The sequence below is a fragment of the Panicum virgatum genome, chromosome 9N (assembly GCF_016808335.1).
Source record: "Panicum virgatum strain AP13 chromosome 9N, P.virgatum_v5, whole genome shotgun sequence".
Classification (NCBI taxonomy): Eukaryota; Viridiplantae; Streptophyta; class Magnoliopsida; order Poales; family Poaceae; genus Panicum; species Panicum virgatum.
In genome coordinates, this window is record NC_053153.1 from 66,476,547 (window position 1) to 66,491,102 (window position 14,556).

Consider the following 14,556-nt stretch of genomic DNA (forward strand, 5'->3'; position numbering starts at 1 on the left):
TCGCTCGAGGCTAGCCCTCGGCAGACGGAGCTCGCAATCCACTTGCTCACCCGCCCGCCTGACAGAAGCAATGGATGCCAACCACTCCACCGCGAAGTGGGGAGTCAGGCGGCATCAGGCCACCATGCCGCACAACAGGTGTGACCGGAGTCCCGTCTGCCAAATCTGGTCATTGCTCCGCCATCTCCAGCACTGGTGCGACACTGTGAGAACCTGCGACGCCCTGTGCAGATGTGCCCGGCACTGCTCCTACCACTGTGCTGCCTACTCCTCGTACTTTCTCTGCTGCGGAACTCTCGACCGGCATGGGCGCGACCCTCGAACGCGGCCCGGACCTTGACCGGAGTAAGACCTCCTGCCTGCCGAACCCTCGACGCCCTGCCACGTCAACATGGAGGACGGTACCCTCAACAAAGAACGCCACGACGCCCACATGAGCCCTCAGGACACCAGCGCGATATCCGCGGAAACAGGACGCCGCCCAGGACAACTGCCACACCCGGCGCCATGCCCTCCACTACACCACAGTGTACTTTCTACAGTAGTCATCCACTACATACCCACGATTCGGGGAGGAGACGACGATTTTAGATCTCCCCGTACATGTACTCCGCCCTTCGTGTCTATAAAAAGAGGAGGCGGGCACCATCTTCTCCATGATCTCACACGCCTAAACGCTCAACTCATCCCGTAGAACACACACCCGCGCTCCAGAGCACGATATTGGCACTTGCCTCAATCTCTTAGTAGAGACCTGGGAGCCTTCCTCCATCTCTCGCCTCGCTTGTACCCCCTACTACAAGCACCCCGGTGCAAGATAGTACAGTGCACTCACACACCCCTGCTGGACGTACGGCACTATGGCCGGAACCAGGATAAATCCGTGTGTTACTGTATTTCCTCTTGCATCAACCATCTAGAGATAGGGACCGCGCAGCATTATCACTAGTTGGTGCCGGACCGCCGGGTCAGGACACCGACAGTTGGCGCGCCAGGTAGGGGAGCGCTGCGTGACTTTTGTCTTCATTACCTCTTTCTTTTTCCTAGACGGCAGACGGGTCACGCCCACACCCGACGGGCACGGTGCTTCGGTTCGGGAGTCTCGACTTCGTGGCTACCGGCAACGGCCGCAACATGGAGCTTCTCCCACCCGAAGTCAACCCCGACACACCGACACCACCGCCCCCGCGCAGGAGGTGCTCGGGTCGGCGCGCGCGGCAAGCGCGCATGGAGCGGCGAAGAGCGGCACGCCTCAGCTCCCCCATGAGGGTCGAGGCTGACGTGTCGCAACCAGGCGCCGTGGCGGAGGACGTCACCGCTTCACCACCACTGATCGCAGCGACGATGCCCCCCGAGGACGGCGCGGCTGAGCCGTCGCCCCTTCCCTCCGGGACGCACACCCCCGCTGCGACCCACGCTCCACCCGTCAGCACCAACGTGAGTGCGCACGAGGATTTGCCGGGTCATCGCCTCATCTCGATCTGCAATCTCGTCGCGCCGCCACCTGACGGCTCGTACCCTGACTCCGCGGATGAGGGGTATGTCTTCGTGCGCGAACGCGTCGCCCTGGACTTCTCCGGGATCCGCGATCACGAAGCACTCCTGTCGTTTCAAGCCGCGGCGGACTACTGCTTCTCCTGCTCCGATGACTCCAGCGAGGAGGATTACGACCTCACTCGGGAGTTCTTCATGGTCGGGCTGGCGGAACAAGGCGACGACATGGCGAACGACGCAGCGAACGACACGACGGACCCACTGACGAACTCACCAGTTGAGCCACCAGCGAATCCCGCTGCGCCCAGAGCAGCCACTACGACGAACCACGCCTAGAACTGACGCTTAGAGTATTCAGCAGCTACATAGCTTCTATCCTTGAAATTCCAAGCTATTTGTACATAGTTTGTACTTATATTTCGAATTTCCCGAAATAATAAAGAGTATGCGTTACTTATTTATTTTTTGGGAATCTTTTGATCCTTCGGGGGCTCGGACGCGCACGAACACTGAGGTAGACTCGACTCTGCCCTCGGCAAAGCCAAGCCTTCCTCGAGGGCTACTACGGGGGCAACCCCCGAACGCCCCCAAAAACGCCACCGTTTTTCGAAAAAATTTCGTATCTAAGATTCTCGTATTCTTAGAAAAATGGATGCAAGGCGTAAGCCACTACAGTACGGGGCCGGCCGAGCTGCGGGACCGCCTACGCCTTCGGGATACGGCACCTCCACTCACCACCCTACGCCTATGTCGCTTATGAACGCGAAATTTCTTGTAGAAGTTTATCTGAGTTGCATGCGAGAACACGAAAACTTAGTAACAAAAACGTTGCGCACGAACGCACAAGGCCTCGAGCGGCCACACCGTCAATTTATATTAATTTGTTTTCTCGCACAGAAGCATGTTAAGATAAATTGCTAATCCGATTACATGGGTTGCATGGCCCAAGACTTCCTATATGTCTCCTTCTCCGTCACATACACCCTCGGCGGCGTCATCTTCAGCATCGGAGAGGAGCACAACGACGACGCGCCGAAAGCTTGGAATATTCAGCAGCTACGTAGCTCCTATCCTTAAAATTCCAAGCTCTTCGTACATAGCTTGTACTCGTACTTTGTACTTCCCGAAATAATAAAAGAGTATCTGTTACTTATTTATTTTTTGGGAATCATCCGAACCCTCGGGAGCTCGAATGCGCACGAACACTGAGGTAGGATCGGCTTTACCCTCGGCAAAGCCAAGCCTCCCTCGGGGGCTACTACGGGGGGAACCACTGAACGTCCCCAAAAACGCCACCATTTTTCGAAAATTTTTTGTATCTAAGTTTTTCGTATATTTAGAAGAAACGGACGCAAGGCGTAAGCAACTACGGTACGGGGCCGGCCGAGCCACAGGACCGCCCACGCCTCTGGAATACGGCATCCCCACTCACCACCCTACGCCTAAGTCGCTTATGAACGCGAAATTCCTCACATAAGTTTATCTAAGTTACATACGAAAACACGGAAATAGAGTAAAGAAAACGAGGGCACAAAATTCACAAAGCCTCGAGCGGCCACACTGTCAATTTACATCACTTAGTCTTTCTCACACAGGCAGATAAGTGAAGCAAAATACTAATCCAATTACATGGGCTCCGCGGCCCAGACTTCCTACAGGCCTCCTTCTTCGTCATGTGCACCCTCGGCTATGCTATCTTCGGCGTCAGGAAGAAGGTCGCCCTCGAGCAGCTCGGACAAGGCGGCGGCGAAGCCCTCGACGGAGGCGGCGGCATGCTCCATAGAAGCCACCGCGTCATCTCCCTCGACGCCAGGCGCGACGACGTATACCGTCGCCACCTGCTCGAGGTTCATGTCGTAGTGCGTCAACACCACGGCGAGGGTCCTCTGAACGCCGAGGCGGAAGGTGCTCCTGAGGCGCTCGGCCACCCGACCGCCCAGCGATCGCAGGCGACTGGCCACTGAGCTCCCGGACGAGCCTCCCTCCCCCTCAAGTTCTTGGCACGTGGCCACGGCGGCGCCCTCCAGGTCCGTGAGATCCTTCTGCGCCGATGAATACGCAGCTTGGAGGGCTTTCTTCGCCACGGTCTCGTCCGCCACCGTCTTCCTCAGCGCTGAACAAGAAATCAAAGATGAGTTCCGGCGAGTCAAAAACAGCTTAAGCGGATCTCAGGACACTTACCCTCGGTACGCTCCTTCTCTTGCTCCAGCAACGCCCGAGCAGCGTCCGCCTACTGCTGGAGCACGGATAAGGAGGCCTCCCTCTCTTTGAGGGCGGTTTCTGCGTCGCGGACGGCCACCTCCCGTGCCTCGAGGACGACATCCTTCCCCACGAGGGTGTCGATGAGCGTGGTGATGGCCGCCTTCTCGCGCTGGAGCTCAGCCTCCTTGCACTGGAGCTCAGCCTCCTTCGCCTCGAGCGCCCTATCTTTCTGCACTAGCGCCACCGCGTTCCGCCGCGGCTCGGCAGCCTGCGCCTCGACCTCCTGGGCCTTCTGCTCCGCCACGGCCCTCTGGGCGTCGCGCTTGTCGATGTCTCGCGCCAACTCCTCCTCCAGCGCGTGCTGACGCTCCCTAAGGTCGGACACCAAGATGTTGGCCTCGTTCATCCGTGTGACCATACTGGCGTTGCACTGCTCGAGCCAGCGCACCTGGGAGTACTGCCGGGCCAGCTCGGCGCTCTTGCTACGCGAGATTTCCTTCAGTCGCTGCGAACGGAAGGACATAAGCGGAAGACACACAAACAGGATCAGAAACGGACAATTCCCAGGGAAAGGCATTTACCTTGCTGATAAGGAAGTTTGTTTTCTGATGAAGCTGAAAGGCGAGGCCAAGGGCGTCCAGGATTTGAGTGCCGGCCTCGTACTGCGCCTTCCAGACCTCCTCCTCCTCCCGCTCATTGCGATCAAAATCTGAGGGGACCCCGTGCTGGACCATCGCCCACTCGACCCCCACGGGGGGCCCTCGGACATCCCCGCACTGAGGACACCATCGTAGGCCGAAACGAATTCGGCAATCCGGGTAGCGGCGCTAGCCGCAGCATCCGGGTCGATTTCCTCTGAGTCCCCAAACTCCTCGCCCGGCGGCATCTCCAGCACCAGCACCAGCACCATGTCCACCGGCGCCATCTGCATCGTTGCCGCGGCAGCAGCACCCTCGCCCTCAGTCCCCACAGACTCTGGGATGGGGGGTCTCCTCCACCGCTGGCATCGTCTGTGCCACCGCCGTTGCGGCAGCACCCTTGTCCCCGACCCTCGTTGACTCAGGGACGGGGGTCTCTCCCTTAGTGTGCCTAGCGGGGCGCTCCGAGGCATCCTCGCCAGTCCCTCCTCCACCGGTTCTTGGCCGGGCGGTGTCATCTGTGCCGCCTCGGTCGGCATCGTCTTCAGCATCCGGCTAGGCAGCACCCTCCGTGCTGCTTCGGCCGGCCTCCCCCTCAGCATCCGCCCGAGCGGTCGCTGCTTCGCCACTCTGGCCGGCGTCGCTCCCGCCGTTCTGCGCTCGAGCCTGCTGGGCCGACTGGGCCCCCGAGCCATCGCCTCCCGGAGCACCGTGGCGGCCACCTCTAGCGACTGGGACCCCCCGTTCGGGGGCTGCGACACCGAATGCGGCGTTGCGCTTGCCCCAGTCTTGAGGGCCTTGGACGGCGCAAGACGGACCATCTCCCGGGTAGCGGCCTTGCGGCTGGACAAACAGGGGAGAACGGCAAGTCAGCAGGGGCCGGAGAGTCGAACAAACAAACACGAAAGACGGAATTAAGATTGCTTACCTCGACAGGGAGCTCAGCCTGCGCTTGGCCGTGCCGCTCCTTTGGGGTCAAGGCACGCTACCACTTCCCGACAATTGGCCCGATGGCGTCGCCCCTCGACCAGTTTGTGCCCTCGGGGCTGTTCGCCTGAGGGTATCCGCGCTCGCCGCGGACGCCCTGCCGCCCGCTGATGTCGCGGACGCAGACGTCTGCCCGCCCATCGCCACCGCAGGCGCGGGTGTTATCCAGCCCGGTGGCGCAGGTGACTCCATGCCTGCCGCCGGCGCGGGCGATCTCCGTCCCGCCGCCGGCGTGGGCGACCTCCGATCCATCCTCGCCGCGGGCGCCTTCTCCAACGTCGCCGGCGCGAGCCTTCTCTCGCCCAGCACTGATGCCGAGGCCTCGACGCCAGCCCGTTGCGGGACCAGCGGAGGGCTTCCGGCCGTCACCACCTCAAAGTCATCAGACTCCGAGAAATCCACCCCGCCGGATGAGGAGTCTTCATCCTCGGTGGACTTAGGCGTGGTCGGCGGGGAGAGGCCCTCCCTCTCCCGTCTGGTGCACTCCTTCTCATGGTCCTCCCTCCTCTTCCTCTTCCTGGCGGCGGTCGCCTTCGCCTCGTCCTTCCTCTTCTTGTCCGCCTGTGCGCGCAGGCGGTTCGCTTCGCGGACCTCGGGGAGCGGGGGCTTCGAGACATAGCCTTTACGGCTCAGTCCCTGCAAGCACGGCCCAGATCAAGAACAAGAAGAAGGAGAAGAAACAGCGCAAAATCAACAACGATCGAAAACTGGACTCACCAAACTGATGTACCCCTCCTCGGGGCGCATCTTGATCCTTCAGAGGTCCTCTGGGTCAGAGGGGAAGTGCGCCACCGCGCTCTTCACCCTCTGGGCAGCGGCATCGACGGAGAGTAGCCCATTCGACATCCTCGAACCCTCGACCGCGGCCTCGGGAGTCAGCTCGAAGATTGCCAACCTCCTCTCCATGAGGGGAATCACCCTCCGCCGGTGAAAATTCGCGATGACGGCGGCCGCCGTCAGCCCCTTCTTTGTCAAGTACTGCAGCGCCTCGGTGAACACCTTGAGCATGGCCTGGCGCTCGGGGGGGGGGGGTGACACCCCCCACCTCCATGTGTCTGGCTTCTCCCAGAGAACCTTGTCGGTGAACACCGGGAGCCGTCCATTGTCATTGCGCATGTAGAACCACCCTCGGCTCCACCCGGCATTGTTTGTTGTCATCTTGCAGGGGATGTACAGGTTCCCCCTGTTCTCACGCACTTGGAGCGTGAGTCCACCGGCGCGGGCGACTCTCCTCGGCTGGCCGGGAACGTGCTCGGTGTAGAGCTCCCCGCGGAACAGGTGCAGCCACAACTCTCAGTGTGCCTCCACCCCCAAGTATCCCTCGCAGAAGGCGGCGAAGACCGCCGTCTGCGAGATGGAGTTGGGGGCGAAGTTGTGCAGCTCCACCCCGTAGTGGTGGCAAAGCGCACGGATGAACCCGCCAGCAGGGACGCCGAATCCCCACTCGTGGAGCCGTGCTAGGCTCACAACGTAGCCGCTCAGGGGCTTCGGCTCCCTCTCCTCTGGCGTTGGGATGATCCACATCGGCGACGATTGGTCGGTGTTCGGCGGCAAGAGCCCATCGGCGACCAACGCCTCCAAGTCTGCCTCGCGGATGGTGGACCTACCCCATGGTGTCGGATCCGTGAATTACGCCATCCCTTTAGCAAAGGGGGAATGCAGGGGGAAGGCTCAAACAGAAAGAAAGGTGCGCTCACTTTTCTTCTTCTTCCTCTCGCTTCTCGGCTCTGGGCTCTGGATGCAGGGAAAACGGAGAAGGCAGGGGAGGCGAGAGCAAATGGCAAAGTGAAACGAATCAACCCCCCTTTCTCTTTTATTCACTGTGGCGGGCGGATTCGTCGCCGTGGCTCCGAATCTACCACATTAAATGTGGTAGATTTCGCAGCCACCGACAGCTGGGACCCATGGCCGGGAAACCCCCCACGCACACGTACAATAATTACCGCGGTGCGGTAACCGACGGGGCGCGGCGGGACTGTAGCGCCGTCCCATCGGCCAGTCACCGCCTATGCCTCCCCGCCTACCCGAGACGGCCGCCTGAAAAGGCGCGCCCGCACCGCACACACCGGGCCACGTTGCCCACGATCAGCGGGAGACCCGCGCCGTTTGCGGATTGTGACGGAATATCCCCCCCAGGAGTTCCTTATCATCGAAGGAACTTTGTTCCGAGGCCTTACTGATCAGGGGTTCAAAGCCTAGCCCGTCGAGGGTTCGACAGGCGCCCTAGATCACCAGAGTCAAGGACTGCATGGACGTGCCATACTAGCTACCCTCGAGCGTGAAGCTCTAGACATCCAACGCAGTGTTCAAGGCCAGTCGAGGGTGCCTAGCAGGGGGATCCCATCGAGGGAGTGCATCGAGCCCTCGGACACTATCGAATGGGTCCGAGCCCCGCCTAGCAAACCTTTGCGAGCGCTTTATGAGACATGTCCACGGACCACTAGCCGACCCTTATCGAACGGGGCACGGACGTCCGCTTGAACTACCCGCTAATAGCTCACTGAAGCAACCATGGCTCGCGGCCCGGGCATGGGTAGCATGGCACGCTTCACCCCTCCTCCCCGTGGAAGGGCGACGAGGATCGTAACGAAAAGTCGAGGGTTCCCTGAACGCCCTCACACAGGCTAGGGCTCTGGGGGTTCCTCGCACGCCGCGGCTCAGACCGCACCCTCGAATAGATCGGCTGCCATCGATTGTGAAGTTCCATGTGTCGAACGAATCCCCCCTCGCATGATCATCAAAATCCCTTCACGCTCTCGACGAACCGTCAGAGCGGGACCAAACGAGGCTGCGGGCCGCCGTACCAGCACTAAAAACGCCAAGGCCGGCTGAAATGGAAGCTGGACGATCGCCCCACCTGATCAACCATACAAGGCAACGTTTATAGCCCTTGGACGAGTGCTAGCACTCCTCCAAGGCCTCGGGGGCTACACCCGCGGGTGCGCTGACGCGCCCCCACGGAGGAAACTTCACACATTGGAGGATCAAAACCCACAATCCAGCACCCGAGCCTTCTCCTCGTTTCTATCTTACTCCGCAAACCAGCTCAAACCCTCCCGTTAGTACGGCAGTGACACCCCCAGCAGCGACGCCATGGTGCTCGAGGCATGCCGGGCACCCTGCCGCCGTTTCTCTGTCGGTGAGCTCCGATCTTGAACTAATCTCCTCTAGCTACGCCTGCGGGTGCGCCGACGCCCCCCCACGGAGGAAAAACTAAACCCCCACAGTCAACATCCGAGTCGCAGCTTCGAGGTATCAAGCCTCTGCAGGACTGATACTCATCCCTACAAAGGCTCGGGGGCTACTGTATGGTACCACAATTAGGGGCACCCTAATCCAGGGACTAAATCGTCCTCAAAACGCAAAACGCAATCAAGCAATCGGGCCCACAACGCCCAAATCCTCTACAGATCCCAAGGAGGCCCAGTCCTCACTCAGCCTACGGCCCAGCTCCGCGGTACGGCCCATCCGAGGCCCCCTCAAACCCGTGGAGTGATCTCCGCTTCGCTCGAGGCCTCCCCGCCGAGACCCTCGACAGCGCACCGCATCTCCGCCTCGCTCGAGGGTAGCAGACTTACCCTCGGGAGAGCGGACTAACTCTGCCTTGCTCGAGGCTAGCCCTCTGCAGACGGAGCTCGCAATCCACTTGCTCACCTGCCCGCCTGACAGAAGCAATGAATGCCAACCACTCCACCGCGAAGTGGGGAGTCAGGCGGCGTCAGGCCACCACGCCGCACAGCAGCTGTGACCGGAGCCCCGTCCGCCAACTCTGGTCACTGCTCCGCCATCCCCAGCACTGGTGCGACACTGTGAGAACCTGCGACGCCCTGTGCAGACGTGCCCGACACTGCTCCTACCACTGTGATGCCTACTCCTCGTACTTTCTCTGCTGCGGAACCCTCGACCGGCATGGGCGCGACCCTCGAACGCGGCCCGTGCCTTGACCGGAGCAAGACCTCCTGCCTGCCGAACCCTCGACGCCCTGCCACGTCAACATGGAGGACGGTACCCTCAACAGGGAACGCCACGATGCCCACAGGAGCCCTCAGGACACCGGCGCGATATCCGCGAAATCAGGACGCCGCCCAGGACAACTACCACGCCCGGCGCCATGCCCTCCACTACACCACAGTGTACTTTCTACAGTAGTCATCCACTGCATACCCCTCGATTCGGGGAGGAGACGATGACTTTAGATCTCCCCGTACATGTACTCTGCCCCTCCTTGTGTCTATAAAAGGAGGATGCTTTTGCAGCCTAGTACCAGTGTAGGGCTCTGGTCAAACTTGTTTGCACAAAACTGGCAATTCAAGGCATAGTCCATTGCACAGTTGTGAATAAGTGTAACCTTTGTCCTAGATGGAAATTCAACTAAACAGTCTCTGTCGAATACTGGTATATCAATGAGGGAATGAGGTTATTTCTAGTGTGGATTGAATTTCTTGGTGGGGATTGTTGGAGTAATGGGCTTGGCCCATTATTTCTAAAGCATTAAAAGAATTTAAAGCCCACTATTAATGCTAGGGAATCAATGCTTAATTCCGTACCGGGAATTGAGGAGGATCTCAACCGACTTAAAAGGTGGACTTCGTGTACACCACTTGTGAAGCCGGTAAGAGGAGGATGGTGAACCACACGCGCGCGCTCGCTCGCCTCGCCGGGCCGGGCCGGGCCGTGGCCGAGGCGAGGCGCGGCGCGGCCGGCCGGACGGGCGGTGCGGTGCGCGTGCGCGTGCGCGGCCGGACGTGACGTGCAGGTGCCGGTGCGGTGCGGTGCGGTGCGGTGCTCGCTCTATTTTCATCATCGAAAAGCAGTGATGTTACCACACAATGACAATCAGATTCAATCATAGTTGGTTTTCTGATCCATTCATTGGATAGCTGAACCCCTTCAAGGCAGGCCACAGCTTCGGCATCCTCTACCGACGCGCAGCGAATGCCATGCTTCCAAGCTGATAACAGCACCTTCCCGGAAAAATCTCTTATCACAATTCCTATGTTTGCTTCTCCTGAAGATTGGTCATAGGCAGCATCAACATTCAGTTTCGTCCAACCTTGTGGTGGCTTAGTCCGCACCTTTTGTCCAAGTGGAGGCTTAACTCTCTCTTCCTTTACCTGCTTCCAACTATCAACTAATGGTGCTTTGCCCTTCTTATCATTTTCCTTCCCATGTCGGATCTGTAACAGCGACCTCCAATAGCTTTCAACAAATCTGGCTGATCCATAAACCGAAGCTTTACCATCGCCATGAATTGCATTATTTCTAAGGTGCCACGCTCTCCATAGACAGAACAGCAGCTGCGCTCTATTCTCCATGTTCAGATCCTCAATCAACATGATGAACCAATCAGGGCCAGTATTAACTAGTTTATTTTCTGGGATTAAATCCCATTCCTTCCTCAGTTCTTCCCTTAAGGCCTTAGCCTTAGTACAAGATATCACAGCATGAAACTCATCCTCTTCTTCTCTTCCACAGATCCGGCAAGTACTATCATTCTGTTGGAGTAATGGGCTTGGCCCATTACTCCCTCCATTCACTTTTGATAGCTATATTTTAAAAACTCAAATGTTCACAAATGATAGCTATATTTGCTAATGGCATGGGCTGTGGCAATAAATAGCACTAGTAACGAGGAGTTTCCAGTTAAATCATTGGAGGACCAACAAAAAAGTTTGTGTTGTATTTATTATATGATAAGTAAAGTTATTTTCCTTGGTCATTGTGTCAAGATGAAATATAGCTATCAAAAGTGAACGGAGGGAGTATTTCTAAAGCATTAAAAGAATTTAAAGCCCACTATTAATGCTAGGAAATCAATGCTTAATTCCGTACCGGGAATTGAGGAGGATCCCAATCGACTTAAAAGGTGGACTTCGTGTACACCACTTGTGAAGCCGGTAAGAGGAGGATGGTGAACCACACGCGCGCGCGCTCGCTCGCCTCGCCGGGCCGGGCCGAGGCGAGGCCGGCCGGACGAACGGTGCGGTGCGCGGACGTGCAGGTGCCGGTGCGGTGCGATGGCTATTTTGCCGTTGACAGCAATTAATCGTGCGATTAAACGTGCAATTAAATCTGTAATTAATGGCCATAACCGCATCACCTAAATGACTCTGATGGTGTCCAGGTTCAACGATCCTGAGCACCTGAGTCACTATATAAGAAGTGCCATTCCCCTCATCCATTCTGCACCAGAGCACTGAGGCAACTCGGCTCCTCTCTTCTCCCTCTCCAGTTGCAACACTGAGGCAACTCGGCTCCTCTCTTCTCCCTCTCCAGTTGCAACAACTGAGTTCCCCAACGCTAATTTCTGCGTGCACAGAATTAGCGTGAGCAGGCCTCCGAAACCTTGCTCGCCTTGAGATCCTGCACGGGATAGGCGGGCAATCAGGTTTTTGGGTAACGCTTTAGCGTGACTGCTCAAAAATACAAAGGCTTTGCCCGATTGAACGACTACTTCCTGGTGGACGAGCCGAACAACTACGTCGACTACATTCTGGTGGCTGAACGACTACGTCGACTACATCTTGGTGACCGTTCGCGGGACTGCACTGCGAACTTCTTCCTGCACCGATTTAGTTCGACTACTTCGACTGAGGCCAACCGAGTAGATGTCTACTCCAGTTGGTAACAGCGCAGCCAATGCCTCCGGCAACGGCCCCGCTTCAGGGTACTTCCTGAAACTTTGGTTATTTATATTGTTTATGCTTATCTGTGTGATAAGTATAAACATGTTCACATGTTTTATTTTACTTCTTAAAGTCATAGAAATATTTTGCATTGTTGCTAGGCTGTTGTTTGCCAGTCTCCAAGCAAAGATTTTTATTTTTTGAGGAACTGGGGATGACCATAATTTAGACCAGCAGGTTCGTCCTCCATCTTGTGATATGCTTGTGCTTGCTAGACCCTGGGCTTGGGCAATTTCTTGTACAGCTAATCGATAGGCACTACGAACCGTAAAAATTCCATTCTTTTCATAGAACCATGCAACCTTATCATTCATGTGTACTTTTGGAATGTGAATCTTCAGGATCTCCTCTGCATCATGTTCAAAGAAGATATCTCTGATAAGTGGTTCATCCCAGTCATGCACATCGGACCGTACTAATTGTGACACCCAATGTAATCTGCTCCTTGTCTTTTTTTCCTGTAATTTTTAGTTGTGAAGTAAATTTACTATCATTGCAAGTTGAATTGTTGGAAACAACATCTCATCTTTAATTCTCTTCTATTCTACGTCACAGCAAAACGGTAACCATAAAGTTCCAGAAAACACGTCCCACGTTTAAGTCTCCTCTTAAAAGAACCTAAACACTAGGAAGCTTGCTAGTAGTAGTGAAACATTTTCACCACCGGCCCTAGAGTGGTTGGGCGCTAGGGACAGCGGTGAAAATGTCGGTGCTGAAAATACTTTTTGTAGTAGTGAAGCTTCATTTCTTTCACTCTTCCGAAAAATGGCTTTCTTCGTTCGTAGAGTTACAAGGGTTTGTAATTGAGCCACTCCATATTATTAGCCATTCTATCACCATTTGGCCTTTATAGATCAAGGAGACATCTGACAATAATACTTCAATTTTATCTCTTTTACATATATTTTGGAGCCTTGATGCTGGCTAATAAAGGAGCGAAGCAAAACTGACGCTTGTCAAATGACAAAAAGGACATATTAGTCCAAGTGTTATTATCAATGCTTAGTAAAAAATCAGTACCAGACTAAAGACAACCAAAAGGTAGTACAGTCTGCGAGGTCTCATGAATCAAACAACAACAAGCGAGAGAAAAAGGCTTGTTTGAACATAAAAACCAAAAGGTGAACTCATCATAGATCAGTTGATTAGGTGTCTTTTATGGTGGAATTAATCCACTCAGGTAAGTAATTGATTTAGATGAGGTGTCCAAATTTTCCTAGGCTATTATAAGAGTATAAATGATATTATTCTTTTGGCGGTAAATGATGTGTCCCTCAACATCCAAATGTCTATGCCTACTTATTCAGTTTCAAGGTTTATCGGTATGATAAATCAAAGGTGCTTATAGTAAAAACCTAATTGCTTGACATCCTTGAACTTTCCTAATCTTTTACATGCAATATGACAGAATGCTATATTAGTTAGATCATAACAACGAATTTGTCAATAAGTTTCAAATCATCGAGTGGTAAAAAGATCGAACTAGATTAATACTAAATTGGTTTTAACTTAAGGCTTCAGTAATTTACACTAAAAGTGTTAGATTTCTCGAACTAGGGAACGAGAGAACTTGATCTATTTGCCCCTTGTTAGACTTATAAAGCTCAGTGTTTGTTTTTGCATAACATGACATGTTCTTTTGGGAAAAACAATGGCTCAATTCAACATAAGAATTTTTGGTTGAAAGCCGATACAAAGAAACATAGGCCCCGTTTGGTTTGTAGCATGCTAGTGAATAGTGATATTTTGACCGCTAATTACGGTGTCAAACAAAGGCAGTTTACAAAACCAACTTCACAACCCCCGCACTAGTGATCCTGAAGAATCTAATGAGGCCTTTGACCGCGCGATTAGAGGATGGTTATTGTAACATCATTGTAGCAAATCAATGATTAATTACCGTCATTAGATTCGTCGCGAAAAGTTACACCCATCCCTAAAATGGTTTTACAAATAGATTTTATTTAGTACACCATGTATGCGAGATTCTTTTGTAGAATGGAATAGAACGGGAGAAACAAACAAGACCTATATAAGAGTAACCAACAACACCAAGTAGACTCCAACAAAAGCCGATGTGCGATGAGACTTCTTCAGCTCACGAGGGCGCTCGTCTTCTTCGACGGCGGTGGTGACCGGCGACGAGAAGCTCGACCGCTGGTGGTTCGCGAGGGATCCAGGGGTGTGGTTGTAATTTCTCTTTTTTTAGGGTCCTTTGTGTTGTTTGGCTTGGACAGCTGTCCATGTATCCTCTACGTGCGTATCTGTACCCGTATCATTGTTTTTAAGGCGGCAAGGCGAGCCGTGGCGAGACACTCATTCAAGTCGCCTAGGCGACACCTAGGCGAGCATAAGGCGTGGCAAGGCGACACCATATGATTATTAAAAAAATTCAAAGCAGCAGTATGGTTTAGGAATAAAAAGGGAAATGAAAAAATAAAAGGAAGAGGACAAGGAACAAAAAAAAAAAGGCCCAGCCCAGCAGGCAGCCCATAAAACCCCTCCCCAACTATCATGAGTTGCTCTGCTCTGCTACAGGTGCCTCTTCT

At 54.9% G+C, this 14,556-nt stretch overlaps 1 protein-coding gene across 1 annotated transcript; it reads right to left on the reverse strand.

The window, feature by feature from the left end:
• Positions 1-3,146: 3,146 nt before the first annotated feature.
• LOC120689276 lies at positions 3,147-6,068 on the reverse strand. The gene is made up of 6 exons (XM_039971583.1): positions 6,039-6,068; positions 5,563-5,957; positions 4,529-5,177; positions 4,278-4,472; positions 3,729-4,201; positions 3,147-3,600 (listed from the first exon to the last, which is right to left on the reverse strand). The coding sequence occupies exons 1-6, from the start codon at positions 6,066-6,068 to the stop codon at positions 3,147-3,149; spliced, it is 2,196 nt and encodes a 731-aa protein (XP_039827517.1).
• Between the last annotated feature and the right edge of the window lie 8,488 nt (positions 6,069-14,556).

Coding starts and splice junctions, on each gene's coding strand:
- LOC120689276 (XM_039971583.1), bottom strand. CDS start 6,068: ATGCGCCCCGAGGAGGGGTACATCAGTTTG. Junction 5,178..5,562: donor GCGGCGAGGATGGATCGGAG/GTCGCCCACGCC, acceptor CTGTTTGTCCAG/CCGCAAGGCCGCTACCCGGG. Junction 4,473..4,528: donor AAATCGACCCGGATGCTGCG/GCTAGCGCCGCT, acceptor TGGTGTCCTCAG/TGCGGGGATGTCCGAGGGCC.